The sequence below is a fragment of the Macaca nemestrina genome, chromosome 9 (assembly GCF_043159975.1).
Source record: "Macaca nemestrina isolate mMacNem1 chromosome 9, mMacNem.hap1, whole genome shotgun sequence".
NCBI lineage: Eukaryota > Metazoa > Chordata > Mammalia > Primates > Cercopithecidae > Macaca > Macaca nemestrina.
The window spans coordinates 55,821,821-55,839,433 of record NC_092133.1 but is presented as its reverse complement, the minus strand read 5'-3'; the positions used below and the strand labels follow the sequence as shown (position 1 = coordinate 55,839,433).

The window sequence follows — 17,613 nt, the reverse complement described above, 5'->3', positions numbered from 1 at the left end:
CACAAAACATAATTATTGTTGAAATGAAGTTGTCAGAATAATAATTTAATTTAGCCAAACACACATCTCCAGTTTTCATCATCTTAAACATCTAGGAAACATAATGCTAGTTTATTCAATCAGTAGAGCTGTCTAGGTTCAGGAAGAATAAGACCAAATAGAAGACAAATGTATGCTTGCATTATGCTGAACTTGAATAACTCAGAAGACAGCTCTTTCCATCAAAAAATAAATATTAAAGTAGTCTTTTTTTAAAAAAGTTACCTAAATTTTTTGAATTTGAATTCCTAAAACATTTGCATTAAAGTATTAGAAGTTCAATTCTACCACCAACAGGGTGGCTTAAAACAACAGAAATTTATTGTGTCAGTTCTGGAGACTAGAAGACCAAGATTAAGGTGTCAGCAGGACCATGGTCCCTCTGAAGGCTCTGGGGAAGAGTCTTTCTTTGCCTCTTCCTTGCTTCTCTGGTGGTTGCCCACAGTCCTTGGTATTCCTTGGCTTGTGGACACATCACTCCAATATCTATTTCCTTTGTCACATGATGTCTCCCTATATGTCTGATTATGTCCCCATTTCCCGCTTGTCACAAGGACTCAGGTCATTGGATTAGGGCCCACCCTAATCCAGCATGATCTCATCTTGATTATATCGGCAAGGCCCTATTTCCACATAGGGTCACATTCACAGGTACAGAGGACTTGGGCTTGAAAATGCCTCTAGGGGATGCAATGCAACCCACAACACCTAATAAGTGGTGGGCCTGGTGTTCTGAACACTCATCAGTCAGCTGCACAGTCCCTGCCCCAGGGACCAGTAAAGATGACCCATTGGAAGTGTGGTAAGAAAATATTAGAATGTCTATTTATTTTTACATTTCTTCTTTTAAAAATTGTATTTGTATTTTATGATGTAAATGATATATTTATAATAGTATATGCATATGTTCTATAAACAAAAATACATGTATTCAGTGGATACTCAAATTTTTTTAATTGACCAGAGAATGGGAAAAAAAAGAAAGGCTCTATGCCTATTCCACTCCTTCTCTCCCATCTATTAAACTGAGCATCACTAGCATATCAGTTTCTCTTTTTCACAGTTGCCTCAGTAGAATAACATTCCACTATGTGAGGTCTGTAGGGAGGTGTCCACCCCATCCACCACAGCATTTAGCTGAAAAAGGTTTAGTTTGACAAAAGACCAGTTACTAGATCTGAGCCAGGGTGACAAGCAGCTGGAACCTGAAGAATGAAGCAGTTGGCTGGGTGCAGTGGCTCACGCCTGTAATTCCATCACATTGGGAGACACAGGCAGAAGGGTCACTTGAGTCCAGGATTGAAGACCAGGCAAGACCTCATCTCTACAGAAAATGAAAAAAAAAAAAAAAAAAAAATGTAGCTGGGTGCAGTGGCACATGCCTATGGTCCCAGCTACTCAAGAGGCCAAGGTGGGAGGACTGCTTAAACTCAGAAGTTCAAAGCTGCAGTGGGCTATGATCATGATACTGCACTTCAGTCTGGGTGACAGAATGAGTCCTGTCTCTGTAAAAAAAAAAGAAAAGAAGAAGAAGAAGAGGCAATTTAACAATCTTTAGGTATTTCAATAACTTCTCTAATTGTCAGCTTTCTTTTTTAATTTTTGAGACACAGTCTTGCTCTGTTACCTAGGCTGGAGTGCCATGGCATGATCTTGGCTCACTGCAACCTCTATCTCCAGGGTTCAAGTGATCCTTCTACCTCAGCCTCCTGAGTAGCTGGGACTACAGACATGTGCCACCACACCTGGCTACTTTTCTTTTCTTTTCTTTTTTTTTTTTTTTGTAGATCCTGGGTTTCACCATGCTGCCCAGGCTGGTCTCAAACTTCGGAGCTCAAGCCATCTGCCTGCTTTGGCCTCCCAAAGTGCTGATATTACAGGCATGAGCCACCACTCCGAGCCACGTAATTGTCAGTTTCTTTTAATACTTCGGACAGAGCCAGGGTTTGATGTAATTAGGTCTAAAGACATACTGTTAATATTATAAACAATTTGATGTCATTTATGGGGGAGGAGGGGAGGCATAGAATTTGGAATGTTTTGAAATATAAGTTTCCGGCCGGGCGCGGTGGCTCAAGCCTGTAATCCCAGCACTTTGGGAGGCCGAGACGGGCGGATCACAAGGTCAGGAGATCGAGACCATCCTGGCTAACACGGTGAAACCCCGTCTCTACTAAAAAATACAAAAAACTAGCCGGGCGAGGTGGCGGGCGCCTGTAGTCCCAGCTGCTCGGTAGGCTGAGGCAGGAGAATGGCGGGAACCCGGGAGGCGGAGCTTGCAGTGAGCTGAGATCCGGCCACAGCACTCCAGCCTGGGTGACAGAGCAAGACTCCGTCTCAAAAAAAAAAAAAAAAAAAAGGAAATATAAGTTTCCAACAGAGGAGAGCCACTGCAAACCAGAAGTAAGGTGATGATTACACCTCCATTCTTACCATGTGAATTCTACAGGTTTCTTTTTATGTATGATACAATCCCAAGATCCAGCCTCCAGCTGCCACATGCACCTATATGTTTCCAGGAATTGTTTTGGGATCTCTAAGGGAAGGCAGCTAATTTGCTCACAGGTAAAAAAAACTTTAAAAAGTTGATAATGTGCATTTCAAAATCCATTTCTTGATATATTTTTAAAATTGAGGAGTCAATGTAAACAAGGTAAAATGTATCAATTTAAAGATATTTACATGTCCATGGAAAAGAATTGTTCGGAAGAGCAAAGGATAGTATAACATTAAATGAGTCGTGGTGTTTTTTCACCTTCAGGATTTTTAAAAATTATTATCTTTAAGTTCTAGGGTACATGTGCACAACATGCAGATTTGTTACATAGGTATACATATGCCATGTTGGTGTGCTGCACCTATTAACTCATCATTTACATTAGGTATTTCTCCTAATGCTATCCCTCCCCCAGGCCCCCACCCTTTCGACAGACTCTGCTGTGTGATGTTCCCCGCTGACATTCAGGATATTTTATGGGTTGTTTAAATCTTCAAAAACTTGATATAAGGGCCTATTGATTGTGGAGGAACTGATCTCCTTCTCATGGGTTCTTCGAGCTCCTGTGTGGGCATAAGTATATCTTTGTTATAATTTACTCCACCTGTGCCTGTCAATTTCTTTCCACTTGCCTCCTCTCGTGACATTCTGGCTCATGTTTCTTCATAAAGCTCTAAGCCAGTTATTAATAACAGACCAGTGAGCCTCCTGATCCACTAAGACCATATGGTGTTTTTCATAAAAGAGAGAGATCATTCCCTTGACTTTGGACTTCGCTTATATTGAACCCCTGAACAGTAAGTGGTTTTTTCTGTTTGTTTGTTTGTTTTTGTGTGTGTGTTTTTTTTTTAATGTAGCATTTTAAGATGTTGATTTTGGAGGAAAGTTTAGTGTGACTCTTATGTGCTTCTGATGGAGGGAGATGTAATAGATTAAAATTCACTGAGATTCACAAAGCCTATTTCCTATCCCTGCAACATCTCTCCACTTTTTATAAGACTGATTACAAAGAGAGATCAATGAATTACATTTCTACTCCTCTCATTTTCTTTTGGTTAAATAAAGGCAGGAGGAGAAGCAAAGGATTAATGATATATAAATTACCTGACCAAGCTCTGTGGCTGCAGCTTCACCTCCTGTTTCCTTGTATTTTCTCTCCAAATAGAATTCCAGTGATTGCAAAGAGAATTTTCACATATGAAAAGTATACGTGGGGGACTTGGCGGGGAGGAGTAGTTGGACAAGAAACCTGGGCACTTTTGTTTTCTTCCCCCTTGTTCTAGGTTTGGATCAGAGAGGGCACCTGTCTTGTTCCATGGATTCATTGCTTCCTTGTTTTTTAGCTAAAGGCTTTGTCTTTGCAGCCTTCTTTATACTGGTTGCTTCTGAGAGTCCTTCAAAGTAGATCACTATGTTTTCTGTCTAGAAAAGGGGGACCCTGAAGCCCAGAAAGGCCAATGCCCTGCTTGGTTCTCTTGAGCAGGGCTGAAACCTGACACTCCAATCCTTCTTCAAGACCATAGACTAATATAGCTTTCTGCTTTGGTTACGTATGTTCAATTCTTGAACATGTGCACCAGGCTTCTAAATAAAATGCGTAAGGGAGGCATGACAGTGAATTAGAAGGAGGTAGATGTGGGCTTGTTGTTGAGCCCTGGCTTGGACCATGTACAAGCTGTGTGATCCTAAGAAAGTACTCAACCACTCTGAGCCTCAGTTTGCTCATTTGTAAAATGAGAATCATAGTCTCTTTTACAACGTGGTGGGGTTTACTCAATGTATATAAGTAGCCAAGTTTAGTGACAGTGACTGTTAATTTAACACATTTATAAATTCCTTCTTTGAGTTTTTCCTGAATTGTCCTAATTATCTCTCATTTGTTTCCAATTTAAATCCAGAGCTTCCAAATGTGGTTTTTGATGGGAAACATGAATTTAAACTGTAGAGGCAATATTCAACTTTTACTACTTTTAATAACTTCATTTTTAGAATAGTGTAAACCATGCAAATGCTGAGGACAGGTGGATTGGAGGATGGTATATTGTTAGCAATCAAGGTATTAAGTCTACAGCTAAGATCAACGATGATGAGAAACCTCCCAAAACAACTTCAAAATATAAACTATTATTTCCATAAACATATCTGTTCTATTATAATCAGCATTCTAACATTTTTCTTTTGCTCTGTCTTTCTGTGTTTCCAAAGGACTGGTTTCCACCCATGCCACATTAGATTCTGTGTGTCTGGATACGACCGAAAGAAGGGTCGTCTCAATACCTGCTTTCCAAAGTGTTGCCCTGTAACTCAGGAGATATGACTGGATTTTTGTTTTCCTCTACAAACTTTAATTGTGCAAATATGTAATTAATTCCTAGCATGCGCAAGACACCATGTGCTAACCAAAAACGGAGTCTATAAAACTCAGAATGGGCTTGCTCATGGTTCAGTCCCCCTCCTTAGGTATCACCTTTTTTTTTTTTTTTTTTTTTGAGACAGAGTCTTACTTTGTCACCCAGGCTGGAGTGCAGTGACTTGATATCACCTCACTGCAACCTCCACCTCCTAGGCTCCAAGTGATCCTTCCACCTCAGCCTCTCGAGTACCTGGGACTACAGGTGTGCACCAACATGCCAAGCTAATTTTTGTATATATATATTTTTAGTAGAGACAGGGTTTTGCCATGTTGCCCAGCATGGTCTCAAACTCCTGGGCCTCCCAAAGTACTGGAATTATAAGTGTGAGCCACCACAGCTGGCCAAGTATCACCTTCTAAGTAATGACTTTGTGACGCATAGAAGAGCAACACCTTTTAAAGTCACACCTCATCTGCCCTATGGGGGAAAAAATATGTTATTAAGCACTTACTTTGTCCAAGCTCTGTGGAAAATGCTGGAGATATCATTTCTACTCTAAAGGTGGTTATAGTCTGTCATTTAAACTTGAAATTCTATTCTCCAGCCTAGCCATTTATTTTCAGCTAAACTTGACTCCAGAGAACAATCAGCTTGTCTCAGAAATCAAATCTGCATCTAAAAACATAAAAACATTGCCACCAGTGAATTTATACCAAGGAGTGTGTGTTGCAGGCCAAGTAGGCAGTTTAAAAGTTTCTGCCAAATGCCTTTGAGTACTCAAAAAAGTCCAGTGATTTCCCCACTCCCCTCCATTCACCAACTCCAAATGGGAATGACTCTTGTTTGGATATCTGAGTTCTGCAGGTCAAAAAACACAAACAAGTCCCCCTTAGTCCCATTTCTGCATCCTCACACCACTCAAAGGACAAGTGTCTGCTGGCACTGCTGTGTTGGGGCTCTCTGTGGAAACCTTACACAGCTGATACCCAGCCAGGGCTCCAGGCCTTTCATCTGGCTTTGTAAAAGTGCATCACAACTGTGATTCATGGAGAGGGCTGGAAAACCTGGCAGGGAGATGGTTGATAACATTTTGATTATTTCAATTCCAGAATATTTCGTAATGTTCAGTGCCCATAACTGAGTAAATTCATGTCATCTCAGGGGCAGTGCATGATCTGTTTAGGGCAAGAATATGGCAGTTAGAAACTGTAGCCTTCAGGAGTCCTGACAGTGGATGATTAAGAAGTCATATTTGTTCATATGTAGAAAAAATGTTCTTTTTAGGGCCAGAACATTTACTTCAAACATTTGAAGCATGGCCATCAACGGCTTGGGAAAGCCAAAACTGAACAGATGTTGACCTAAAAAGAAAGCAAGTGGGCCGGACGTGATGGCTCATGTCTGTAATCCCAGCACTTTGGGAGGCCGAGGCGGATGGAACACCTGAGGTCAGGAGTTCAAGACCAGCCTGTCCAACATGGTGAAACCCTGTCTCTACTAAAAATACAAAAATTAGCCGGTGTGTTGGTGGGCACCTGTAATCCCAGCTACTCAGAGGCTGAGGCAGGAGAATTACTTGAACCCGGGAGGTGAAGGTTGCAGTGAGCCAAGATTGCACCATTGCACTCCAGTGTGGGAAACAAGAGCAAAATTCCATCTCAAAAAAAAAAAGAGAGAGACAGAGAGAGACAGAGAGATGCCATTGAAGAGAAGAGAAGAGAAACACAGTGGCTCCTGACAGGTCTGTAACCTGCTTTCCCACCGGGGGCAGGTGGGTGATCAGATGGACCCTCAGGAGTGCTGCCACGCGAGCCAACACCCCGCTGCTCATGTGTCTGTGTGTCTGCCTCAACTTCTCTGGGCTTTCCATCTCTTAAAGGCTATTTGTTTCCTCTCATCTAACCGAGCCACTCCATCCCTCTTCATGGTTGGGCTGCAAGGAAGTGGCCGTTTTTCTGAATCTGCTCCTTCATTTAACTAGGCACTATTTATTGAGTGTCAGGCAGCATGCTGGGCTCTTGGCTTACTTTTTTTGTTTGCTTGTTTTGTTTTGTTTTTTTGAGACCCAGGCTGGAGTTCAGTGGCATGATCTCGGCTCACTGCAACCTCTGCCTCCCAGGTGCAAGTGATTCTTGTGCCTCAGTCTCCCAAGTAGCTGGGACTACAGGCACGCACTACCATGCCAGGCTAATTATTGCATTTTTGGTAGAGACAGGGTTTTGCCATGTTGACCAGGCTGTTCTTGAACTCCTGACCTCAGGTAATCTGCCCGCCTTGGCTTCTCAAAGTGCTGGGATTACAGGTGTGAGCCACCATGCCCGGCCTCTTGGCTCACTGCTATATTGCAGTGGCTAAGGCCATGGGCATTGGAACCAAACAAAATCTCCATAAAAATCCTTGGTCATTTCTTACTACATGTGTAACGTTGGACACCTATCTTAACCTCTCTGGGTTTCCATCTTTTTGAGTAAGAAAATAGTGGTAGGAATATTCCACCTCATAAAGTTTTATGAGATTAAAATCAAAGTGTGGCTCTGAGCTTCAGTTACGAATAAAGTCCTTTAGACCCCCCACAAGACAGATATTACTCTCTCTGTTCTCCAGATGAGGTAGCATCTGAGGTTAGGTGCTTTGTCCAAGGCTGCAGAGTTAATACTGGTGAGAGCCAGGATCTCAAACTGGTTCCATCCGGTTCAGATCCTGCACTGTCTCCTCACTCCACCTTGCTGACCGACCATCTGTAACAAACATGTTTCTGTGTTCAGTCGAAGTCCACTTTGTCAAATTCTTTGCCTTGTGGCCCTGACCTGCCACATTTTCCACTTTTCACTTGTGATTTACTTTGCTCTGGACTCTGGTTACACATGGGCTGGAATCAAAGATGTTGGAGGATGATGAAGGCAGACTCTCCTCACGTAACTGGTGAAACGCAGAATCCAGTCTATCATAAATATCAGAAAATTGCTGAGGCAATTGTGGCACTAGCTTTGGAAAAAGTCACTGTGTGACCTCAGACAAGTCTCTGCACTTCTTTGGACCTCGTTTGTCAGATGAGAAGTTTACAAAAGCTCCAATATCTTCTCTATACCAACATTTCGTTAGTACTTCCCATCTTTCCCCATTGTTGTTTTTCTTAGCTGGAAAGAGAATAATTGCCTCGAAATCATGTCTTAATCAGGAAACAAGGTGCAAGAATAATGCCTGCCATCATTTAAACATAGTCATATGCATTATTTTATTCCTGCACAAGCTTTCTATGATACAAGGCTCATGTCATTGATAACTTAATTTCTCCGATATGTGTTAAATTTCTTTCTCATATAATTCATATAATTCAACTTTGGGCAGAATTGAAGGGGACTTTAATGAGCTCAGAAAATGCAGCTTGAACTCAAATTTTAGCAGCTTACAGAACACAAAAAATTCATTGACCATTGCATATGCCCAAATTTCCCCAAATTACTTGAATTTGAGTTTAGTGAGGGCAAACCTCCAGTATGCTGCAGAAATGGTGGCCGTCCCAACAGATCATCCCATTCTAAAACCCTCTAGATTTTGTGCCAAGTTTTTCTTGCCTTCCAGCAACTTGACTTGCTTCCCTAATTACAAGCAAAAAACAAACAAACAAAAAGCAAAACAAAAGGAAAAGCATTAGTAAGACATAGTTCCCATATGATTTCTCGTTTCTAAAAGACAGTTGTCTTGAACATATACTTTGTGGGAAAGGGAGATGTTTTCCACAGGGAGACAAGTTGCAAGCACCCAACTTTGGGATTTTAGTTTTAAAATTATTTGCTGGGAAAAGTAGACTTATTACGTATGTTTTTCTTATTGTAATTGTCATTTGGACAAAGTGAACTTTCATTCTTCCCAGAAAGCTTCTGCTTTAAGTATAGTCAAGTCAGTATTTGTTGAGAACTAATTAGTGTCGGACACTGTGAGGCCCTGGAATCTAGGATGAATAAGGCCATCCCCTACCTTCTAGGAAAGCATCACTGACTATGGGGATATTGCATGTAAACAACCTTGATACAGTGTGGTCACTGGCAACATGTTGTGGACAAGTGGGAAATACATTCTGTCTAAGGAAGTCAGATTGGATAACAGAGGAGGTGAGATTGAATCTCAAAGGATGAATAGGAGTTTAACAGTTTTGCCTATTTAGGTGCTTAAAGAGAACTTGAGAAGAATGATTCATTCAAGAGCTACTATGTAACAGTAATATGCTAGACTGTAATTAATAGTAGACACTATCACTTACTAAATGTTTACTTTCTAGGCATGAGTGTTATCTCATTGAATTCTCAGGCTACCCCAAGAAGCAGGTACCATTATCCCCACTTTATGGAAGTGCCAACTGAGGCACAGAGTTAATGTAACTTGCTTAAGGTGTCGTGCACAGTGGCAGACCTGAGATTCAAACTCTGTCAGTCTGATTCTAGATCCATCTCTCAAACACCATGTCTTGGCAATAATAAGAGAATTCTTATTATTTCTCAGCTTAGTTAATGTTAAGGAGATCAAGGGGAGAAACTTGTTAGCTGTAAGGTAACAAGCAGTTAAAAACAAATAACAATAAATATGAATACAGTAGATAGTAAAAGATAATAAAAATAAATAATAAAAACTGTACTTTTGGCCGGGCGCAGTGGCTCACGCCTGTAATCCCAGCACTTTGGGAGGCCAAGGAGGACAGATCACCTGAGGTTCGGAGTTCAAGACCAGCCTGATCAACATGGAGAAACCCCATCTCTATTAAATATACAAAAATTAGCCAGGCATGGTGGTGCATGCCTGTAATCCCAGCTACTCGGGAGGCTGAGGCAGGAGAATGGCTTGGATCCAGGAGGTGGAGGTTGCAGTGAGCCAACATCGTGCCATTGCACTCCAGCCTGGGCAACAAAAATGAAACTCTGTCTAAAAAAAAAAAAAAAAAAAAAAAAAAAAAAAAAAAAAAAAAAAAAAAAAAGCTGTACTTTCAGCTAAATTTGTTGTTAAATAGTGAGCTCACAGTTGTGATCTGGGCAATGTCCCATTTACAAAGGACAGATTGTTTTGATGTGAATAAATTAGCAACTAACTGTTGTAAAGTGAATTCCCGCAAATTTGGGGTTATCAGGCCCAGAGGGGTAACTGTGAACCCTTCCATCCCATTGTTCCACAACCAGCTCACATATATAGAAAGGATCCAGGACTGAAGAAGGAGAGTGTCCATTAATAATTATGTGATGTTTCCATGCCAGTATAGTCAATTTCCATTATAATGTAGATAATTTCAAAAGTAACTTTTCATTTGAAAACATGAATAAATCTGTATAGTTGAAAGAGCGTGGCGTCTGGAAGCTGAAGTACTGGATTAGTTTCTAAACTATGGCACAAAATACTCAGTGTCCTTCATCTCCCAGTTGTGCATAAGCAGTGCCCGGCACATAATAGACCCTCAATACATGGTGGTTATTATAATATTATTTACTTAAGTGGCTATTAAGCAAAAGTGGACAGATTTCAACTGTGTCTCATTTTTCAACATGTATCTCTAGGGAACTTCTATCAATATTATCTTAACTGTTAGACATTGATTGAAACAAGGAGAAGGATTAGAAAATTTTTATCAAAAAAGAAAATGTTTTTGAAGTGTGACTCATGTGTTTAAGACTATAAACTTGAATCCAATGAAAAGTGTTTTTCTTTTGAGTGAAAAAGAGACTTTGCGAAGTATATTCATTCTGTTCTTTGTCCTAACCAAAAATCTACACTTAATAAAGAGAAATGTTAGAGGTTAGGAGAAATTGAGAAAAGTGTGAAGTCTCAGAACTAGTAATACTTTTATATAATATAGGGATTTTTGTTGTTGTTGTTTTGTTGTTGTTTTTGCCAGAGGACCAAGCCATTTAGAAAATACATTCTTCTTATGGCCCTGGAGTCAGAGTTGACTTCAAAGGCAAGGGCTTACAAACTGGTGGCAGAATGAAGAACAGAGAATACAAGGAAGTCCAGCTCCTAGAAACCAGAGGTTACTGCTACTCTCATTTGTCTAACTCTGTGGGATACCACTCCTCAACTATCTAATAAGAAATGAACAGGTCAATTCGAATTAGATACTGAAATCTTGGACCTGAATCTTGCTAGAATCAAAGGAAGAAGTAAAGATTTATAAACTAGATGAGAGTATCCATTCTACTTTCAGTGCAACATTCTATAAAATAATAAAGTGACTCCCAATGGCCTCTAGAAATGAGGAAAAGAAAGGCAGAGGCATTCACATGGGAGGGGAAATTATTTGTTGTCAGCTGAAGTTTCAACATAAAAAAAAAATTTGACCCAAAATAACCTCAGCTGTCATATCAGAAACGGGAGGTCATGTCATTTTAACTATGATGTTAAAACACTACGTTCAAGATAAGACCAAGGTCTTGAGATAAACACATTCAGTAAGTTGTAGCATAGTTTTTAAGGTGTCCTAACTTGTTTAAAATTTGTGTATATTTTTTGGTACATGTTTCTATCAGATAAAAAAACTAGGAAATATTTTATCCTGAAAATTACTGCTGTTAAATAGCTATTCTCTCCAACAAATGCCCCTTCCATCCTAAAGAAGAAACACTTACTACCATGATTCTAGCTGAGTGAAAACTAATGAGCAAAATGTAAATCCAAGCACCATGTGATGCATAATTTTAATCCACAGTAAAATCTGGGTGTGTTAGGAAACTTGTGATGAGACAAATTTGTGTCCTTCCAATTATCTAGATCTAGAAACAGATCAACATCAAGGGCAAAAAGCAAACAGGAACCTCTGGTTCCTGTTCCTCATGGTGGAAGAGATTTGCCTTGTTTATCATAGAAGTTACATACTTTCATTAAAATGTTTCATTGATAAATGTAATTTTCCTTTCATTCATATTTGTTATAATGATTGGTTTGACAAAAATAAAGTCAGTATAAATTACTTTGAAATATATCAGAGGGAAGAAGACTAGCAGTATTGAGACTACTTTCCTTAGTGTTCTGAAGTTATATAGGCAATATCGTTTTAAATGAATGAATGTAAGAAAAGGAAACAGCAAGCAGGGGTGGGCAGTGAGAAATGGAAACAGCCAAGGGAAACGAAAATCACCCAAATTCCTTCCACCCAACTTCACAACTATGACCACTAGTGACATTTGGATGTATTTTTCTCTGGTCTTTTATTTTGTTTAGTATATTAATTATGAAGTCTAACATACATACAGAAAAACACATGAAGGCCAGGTACAGTGGCTCATGTCTGTAATCCCACCACTTTGGGAGGCTGAGGCAGGAGGATCACTGGAGGCCAGGGGTTCAAGACCAGCCTGGAGAACATAGTGAGACCCTGTTTCTACAAAAATAAAAATAAACTACCTGGGTGTGGTGGCATGTGCCTGTGGTCCCAGCTACTCCTGAGACTGAGGTGGAAGGATTGCTTGAGTCCAGGAGTTCAAGGCTGAAATGAAATAGGATTGTACCACCACACTTCAAGCTAGGATACAGAGTGAGACTCTCTAAAGCAAGCAAGAAGGAAGGAAGGAAAGAAAGAAAGAAAAGGAAAGGAAGGGAAGGGAAGGGAAAGGAAGAAGGAAAGAAGGAAAGAGAGAGAAAGAGAAAAGAAAGAAAGAAAAAGAAGAAAGAAAGGAAGGAAGGAAGGAAGGAAATTACATGAAGCTTCTACGTACAGTTTAATAAATAGTTAAAAAGTGATTGCTAGTATAACCACCACCCAGGACAAGAAATGAAACATTGTTAGAATCTCTTGCCTATTTCCTTCCCCTATACTCCCTAAAGTCAGGCCTACTCTGATTTTGTGGTAGCAAATCTCTTTCTTTTCTTGATAAATTTACCACTTACATTACTATCAACCATATATATACCGCTAAACCATGCACTTTAACTCTATTTTTCTAGTTTATATAAATGTACTTACACTGTTGTCTTTTGTGCCTTGGTTTTTAAAATTCAGTGCTATCGTTGTTAGATTCACCTGTTTTTGTATTTTAAAATTCAATGTTATATTTGTAAGATTCATCATTGTTTTTGTCTATAGCTGTAGTTGAATTTTTATTATTGTATAATATTCCATTATATGACTGTCCACAATTTATCCTTGTTCTAATGGCATTTAAGTTGTTTCCATATTGAAGCTATTACGATGTTTGGATATGTGTCTTGGTAGGCAGATAGCCATGCATTCTGGTGGGGGATACACTTAGGAGTGTAATGGGTGGTCATGAGTATGAGTTATAATCATATTTAAACATTTTAATATCATCAAGGTGCAGTGGCTCCCCAGCACTTTGGGAAACTGAGGAGGTGAGGACCACCTGAGGCTAGCACTTTGAGGCTGCAGTGAGCTACAATCGCACTCCTGTTCTCCAGGATTGCTTGAGGTCAGGAGTTCGAGACTAGCCTGGGCAACATAGCAGGACTCTGTCTCTACAAAAAATTAAAAATTAGCCAGGCAAGGCGGTGCACACCTGTAGCCGTGGCTACTCAGGAGGCTGAGGAGGGAGGATTGAATGAGCCCAGGAGTTCAAGGTTACAGTGAGCTATGACCACACCACTACATTCCAGCCTGGGTAACAGAGCAAGCTCCTGTTTCAAGATAAGGAAATAGATTGGGTGTGGTGGCTCACCTCTGTAATCCCAGCACTTTGGGAGGTTGAGGCAGGTGGGTTGCTTGAGCTCAGGGCTTCAGTATCAGCCTGGGCAATGTGGCAAAACCCCATCTCCTTAAAAAATACAAAAAATTAGCTAGGCATGGTGGCACACACCTGTAGTCCCAGCTATGCAGGAGGCTGGGGTGGCAGCATTGTTTGAGCCTGGGGGGTCAAGCCTGTAGTGAGCCGTATTTGTGCCACTGCACTCCAGCCTAGGTGACAGAGTGAGATACTATCTCAAAAAAATTAAAAATAAAATAAAGAAGTAAATAAAAAATTAAAATAAAAAAGGTACAGTAAAAATGTGGTATAAAAGATAAACAGGGGTACACCTGTATAGGGCATTTCCCATGAATGGAGCTTGCAGGACCGGAAGTTGCACTGGGTGAGTCACTGAGTGAACGGTGAGTGAATGTGAAGGCCTAGGATATTTCCGTACACTACTCTAGACTTTATGAACACTGTACACTAAGGCTGCACTAAATTTATTTATCGTTTTTTTCTTTCATCAGTAACAAGTTAAGTTTCAGAATAAAGAAATAGGCTGGGAACGGTGGCTCACCTCTGTAATCTCAGCACTTTGGGAGGCTGAAGAAGATGGATCACCTGAGGGGAGGAGCTCAAGACCAGCCTAGCCAACATGGTGAAACACCGTCTTTACTAAAAATACAAAAATCAGCCAGATATGGTGGTGCATTCCTGTAATCTCAGCTACTCGGGAGGCTGAGGCAGGAGAATTTCATGAACCCAGGAAGCAGAGGTTGCAGTACGCTGAGATCGCACCATTACACCCCAGCCTGGGCGACTGCAACCTCCGCCTCCCAGGTTCAAGCCATTCTCCTACCTCAGCCTCCTGAATAGCTGGGATTACAGGGGTGCTCCACCACACCCAGCTAATTTTTCTGTATTTTTAGTAGAGACAGGGTTTCACCATATTGGTCAGGCTGGTCTCGAACACCTGACCTTGTGATCTGGTGAGGCCTCAGCCTCCCAAAGTGCTGGGATTACAGGCATGAGCCACCGTGCCTGGCCAGGAATTATTTCTTTAAAAAGTGTGGTGAATGTTTGCCCTACCAGGAAAATCCTAGAATTTAGCTTAATCTTTCTGTCCAATGTTCAGTTTTAAGCTATACGATTCTGGGATAAACAGAAATTAAAGTGTCATATTTTCAAAAGTTCACTCTTAGACATCTCCTTCTGATCTAGTTTTGAAAATGATTTTAGAAGTTTTTCTGTGTAGGCTCCCTGCCCCTTCACTTCCTACACTACCTCACTGTCCAGTAAAACCTTTGCTATGCTTTGACACAGGAATCAAGGTTGCTAAGAGACCACCTGTGCTGAATGCACTTTGTTCTGGCAAGAGCAGAAAACTGAGAAGCCGTGTTACCTACCACTAGCTGGGATTAATTCAGGTAAGAAATGGGTCTCTACTCACTCACTCCTCCTTCCTCACCAATTGTCTATTCCCCTCCTCGCTTCTTATTTCAGTCTCTCTCTTACTCTTTTTGGAGAGAGTTGAAGGTACCCCTGGGAGCCACAGACTGAAGAAACACAAGCTGGAGTTTGAGGTTTCTGGAGGGAAGGAAAATCACTTTGCAAACCCATGTATTATTTTGCTCCTTGTCGCTGAAACACAGGCAAAAAGAATTGTTGCATGCAGGGAAAATTCTAGGTGTTTCTTTTGCTAATGATTGTTGCATAATTTGGGGCAAGTAATTCCCTTCTCTAGGAATGGAGCAATTTATTACAGAAATTATGAAGATCGCTCAAAATGGGAGACGACAACACTGGCAGAGTACTCATCTCTTTCCCCTTCCCTCTTTCTTATTCTCTTAAAAGTCTACCTCCCTTTTTTATTTTGGGGTGAAAATAGTAGATGAAGTATTTTCCTACCCAAATCTTGCCACATTTTTTGATATTGACGTTCATTTTAAATTGAGTATATATGGGGAACTTTGGTGTAAGGCTTTGAAAACTGCTTATTTGCCTTTGCATCCCCTTTAAAAGGGATTAAGAATGCTTCTAAATGCCCTGCCTAACAGACATTTGGTAAACTGTTCCAACGATGTGGAATGCAGACCACAAATTCCAGGTATTTTAAAAAACCTGTTTTATTAATACAGAAATGTGGAGGAAATTAAATGTTTGATGTCTTAGTAAGTGACCAAAACATGACAGACAGAATCTTTTTTTTTTTTTTTTTTTTTTTTTTTTTTTTTTTTTTTGAGACAGAGTCTCGCTCTGTAGCCCGGGCTGGAGTGCAGTGGCCGGATCTCAGCTCACTGCAAGCTCCGCCTCCCGGGTTTACGCCATTCTCCTGCCTCAGCCTCCCGAGTAGCTGGGACTACAGGCGCCCACCACCTCGCCCGGCTAGTTTTTTGTATTTTTTAGTAGAGACGGGGTTTCACGGTGTTCGCCAGGATGGTCTCGATCTCCTGACCTCGTGATCCACCCGACAGACAGAATCTTGAGGAAAGAAAAACACCTTTTTTTTTTTTTGATCACTACCTGCCTTCTTCCATGTCTTCAAATTCTTACTTCCTGGTAACATCAATACTACAAGTTAGAGGAATAGCAGCTTCACCAATGCCAATAAAAATGATTGAAATGACTGCAGATACTTCATAAATAAACTTACTACAGATAACATGAAAAGGGAATGGCCACTCTGAAAGTTCCTTGAGTTGTTTGTTTTAGAAAGAAAGGTGATTTTGACAGAAAGTGGTCAAAATAAATGGGAGAAAAATATTTTATTTCATTGATTGGTTACAAATAGGTATGGAATATTCCCTGGAAGACTTACCTAGGTCACTATCTTTTTATAGTGGAAATATTAGATTGTGTTGAAAGAATCAGTATTATAAATGTGTTCATTGGAGGATACTTTTCTCTTTTTTCCTAGGGAGCGGGAGTGTTCTGGATATGACTGGTAAAAACTGGATATTAATTTCTACTACTCCTCCCAAAAGTCTAGAAGATGAAATTGTGGGAAGACTTCTAAAAATTTTGTTTGTTATCTTTGTTGACTTAATGTCTATTATATATGTTGTGATAACTTCTTAGAAAGCTGACTTCCTTTCCATGTACATTTCAAATTGAATTACAGTGAATAAAAATGTGTATTTTAATATGTTGAGTGACTCACATTTTATGACATTGCCAATTTATTCTAGAAGCCAACAGGACACTGCAATACAAACAACATTGTGTATTGTTTAGTTCTTTATGGTTTATGAAACATTCACATATAGAGAAGTGAATTTTTTTCCCCAAAAACATCTATCCTACTGAGTCATGAAAGTTCTAGATTTTTGGCCAGGCATGGTGGCTCACACCTGTAATCCCAGCACTTTGAGCCCAGCTAGGCGGATCCCTTGAGCGCAGAAGTTTGATACAGGCCTGAGCAACCTGAAGAAACCCCATCTCTACTAAAAATAAAAAATTTAAAGAGTCGACAGGCATGGTGTGAATATCTGGTGTAGTCCCAGATATTCACACTCCAGATGCCGAGATGGAAGAATCACCTGAGTCCAGGAAGTCAAGGTTGCAGGGAGCTGTGATCACACCACTGCACTCCAGCCTGGGTGACAGAGTGAGGTCCAGTCTCAAAACAAAAACAAACAAACAAAATCTTCTGGATTTTTTAACATAGTCATTATTTGGTGTATTGACTAAAATTTATACATGAGATTGTGAGTGAAGCTGATTTTTTAGGATGTGTACTTATGTGACATTTTATATAATTCTATTTTTACCACACCGAGTTTAACATTTCAGTAGCACAATCTTTACATATGCTGTGCCAATTTTCTTATACACATATTTCATCTGTTTGCAGGTGGATTATTTTTCTTAACCCTGGGCAATTGGGTAAGTGAGAAATATTTCTATCAACAAAGACTTAGGAATGAAAATACTTAGAAGAGATTCTTTTAGGAAAACAGAACTTGGCCGGGCGCGGTGGCTCAAGCCTGTAATCCCAGCACTTTGGGAGGCCGAGACGGGCGGATCACGAGGTCGGGAGATCGAGACCATCCTGGTTAACACG

General features: G+C 40.4%; 1 protein-coding gene across 1 annotated transcript; it reads left to right on the top strand.

The window, feature by feature from the left end:
• Positions 1-3,036: 3,036 nt before the first annotated feature.
• On the top strand, positions 3,037-16,693 carry LOC105466186 (myoregulin). Its single transcript, XM_011715209.3, has 3 exons — positions 3,037-3,333; positions 14,874-14,977; positions 16,468-16,693. Exon 3 carries the CDS (start codon positions 16,488-16,490, stop codon positions 16,626-16,628), a length of 141 nt encoding a protein of 46 aa, XP_011713511.1. The 5' UTR covers positions 3,037-3,333; positions 14,874-14,977; positions 16,468-16,487; the 3' UTR covers positions 16,629-16,693.
• Positions 16,694-17,613: the final 920 nt, after the last annotated feature.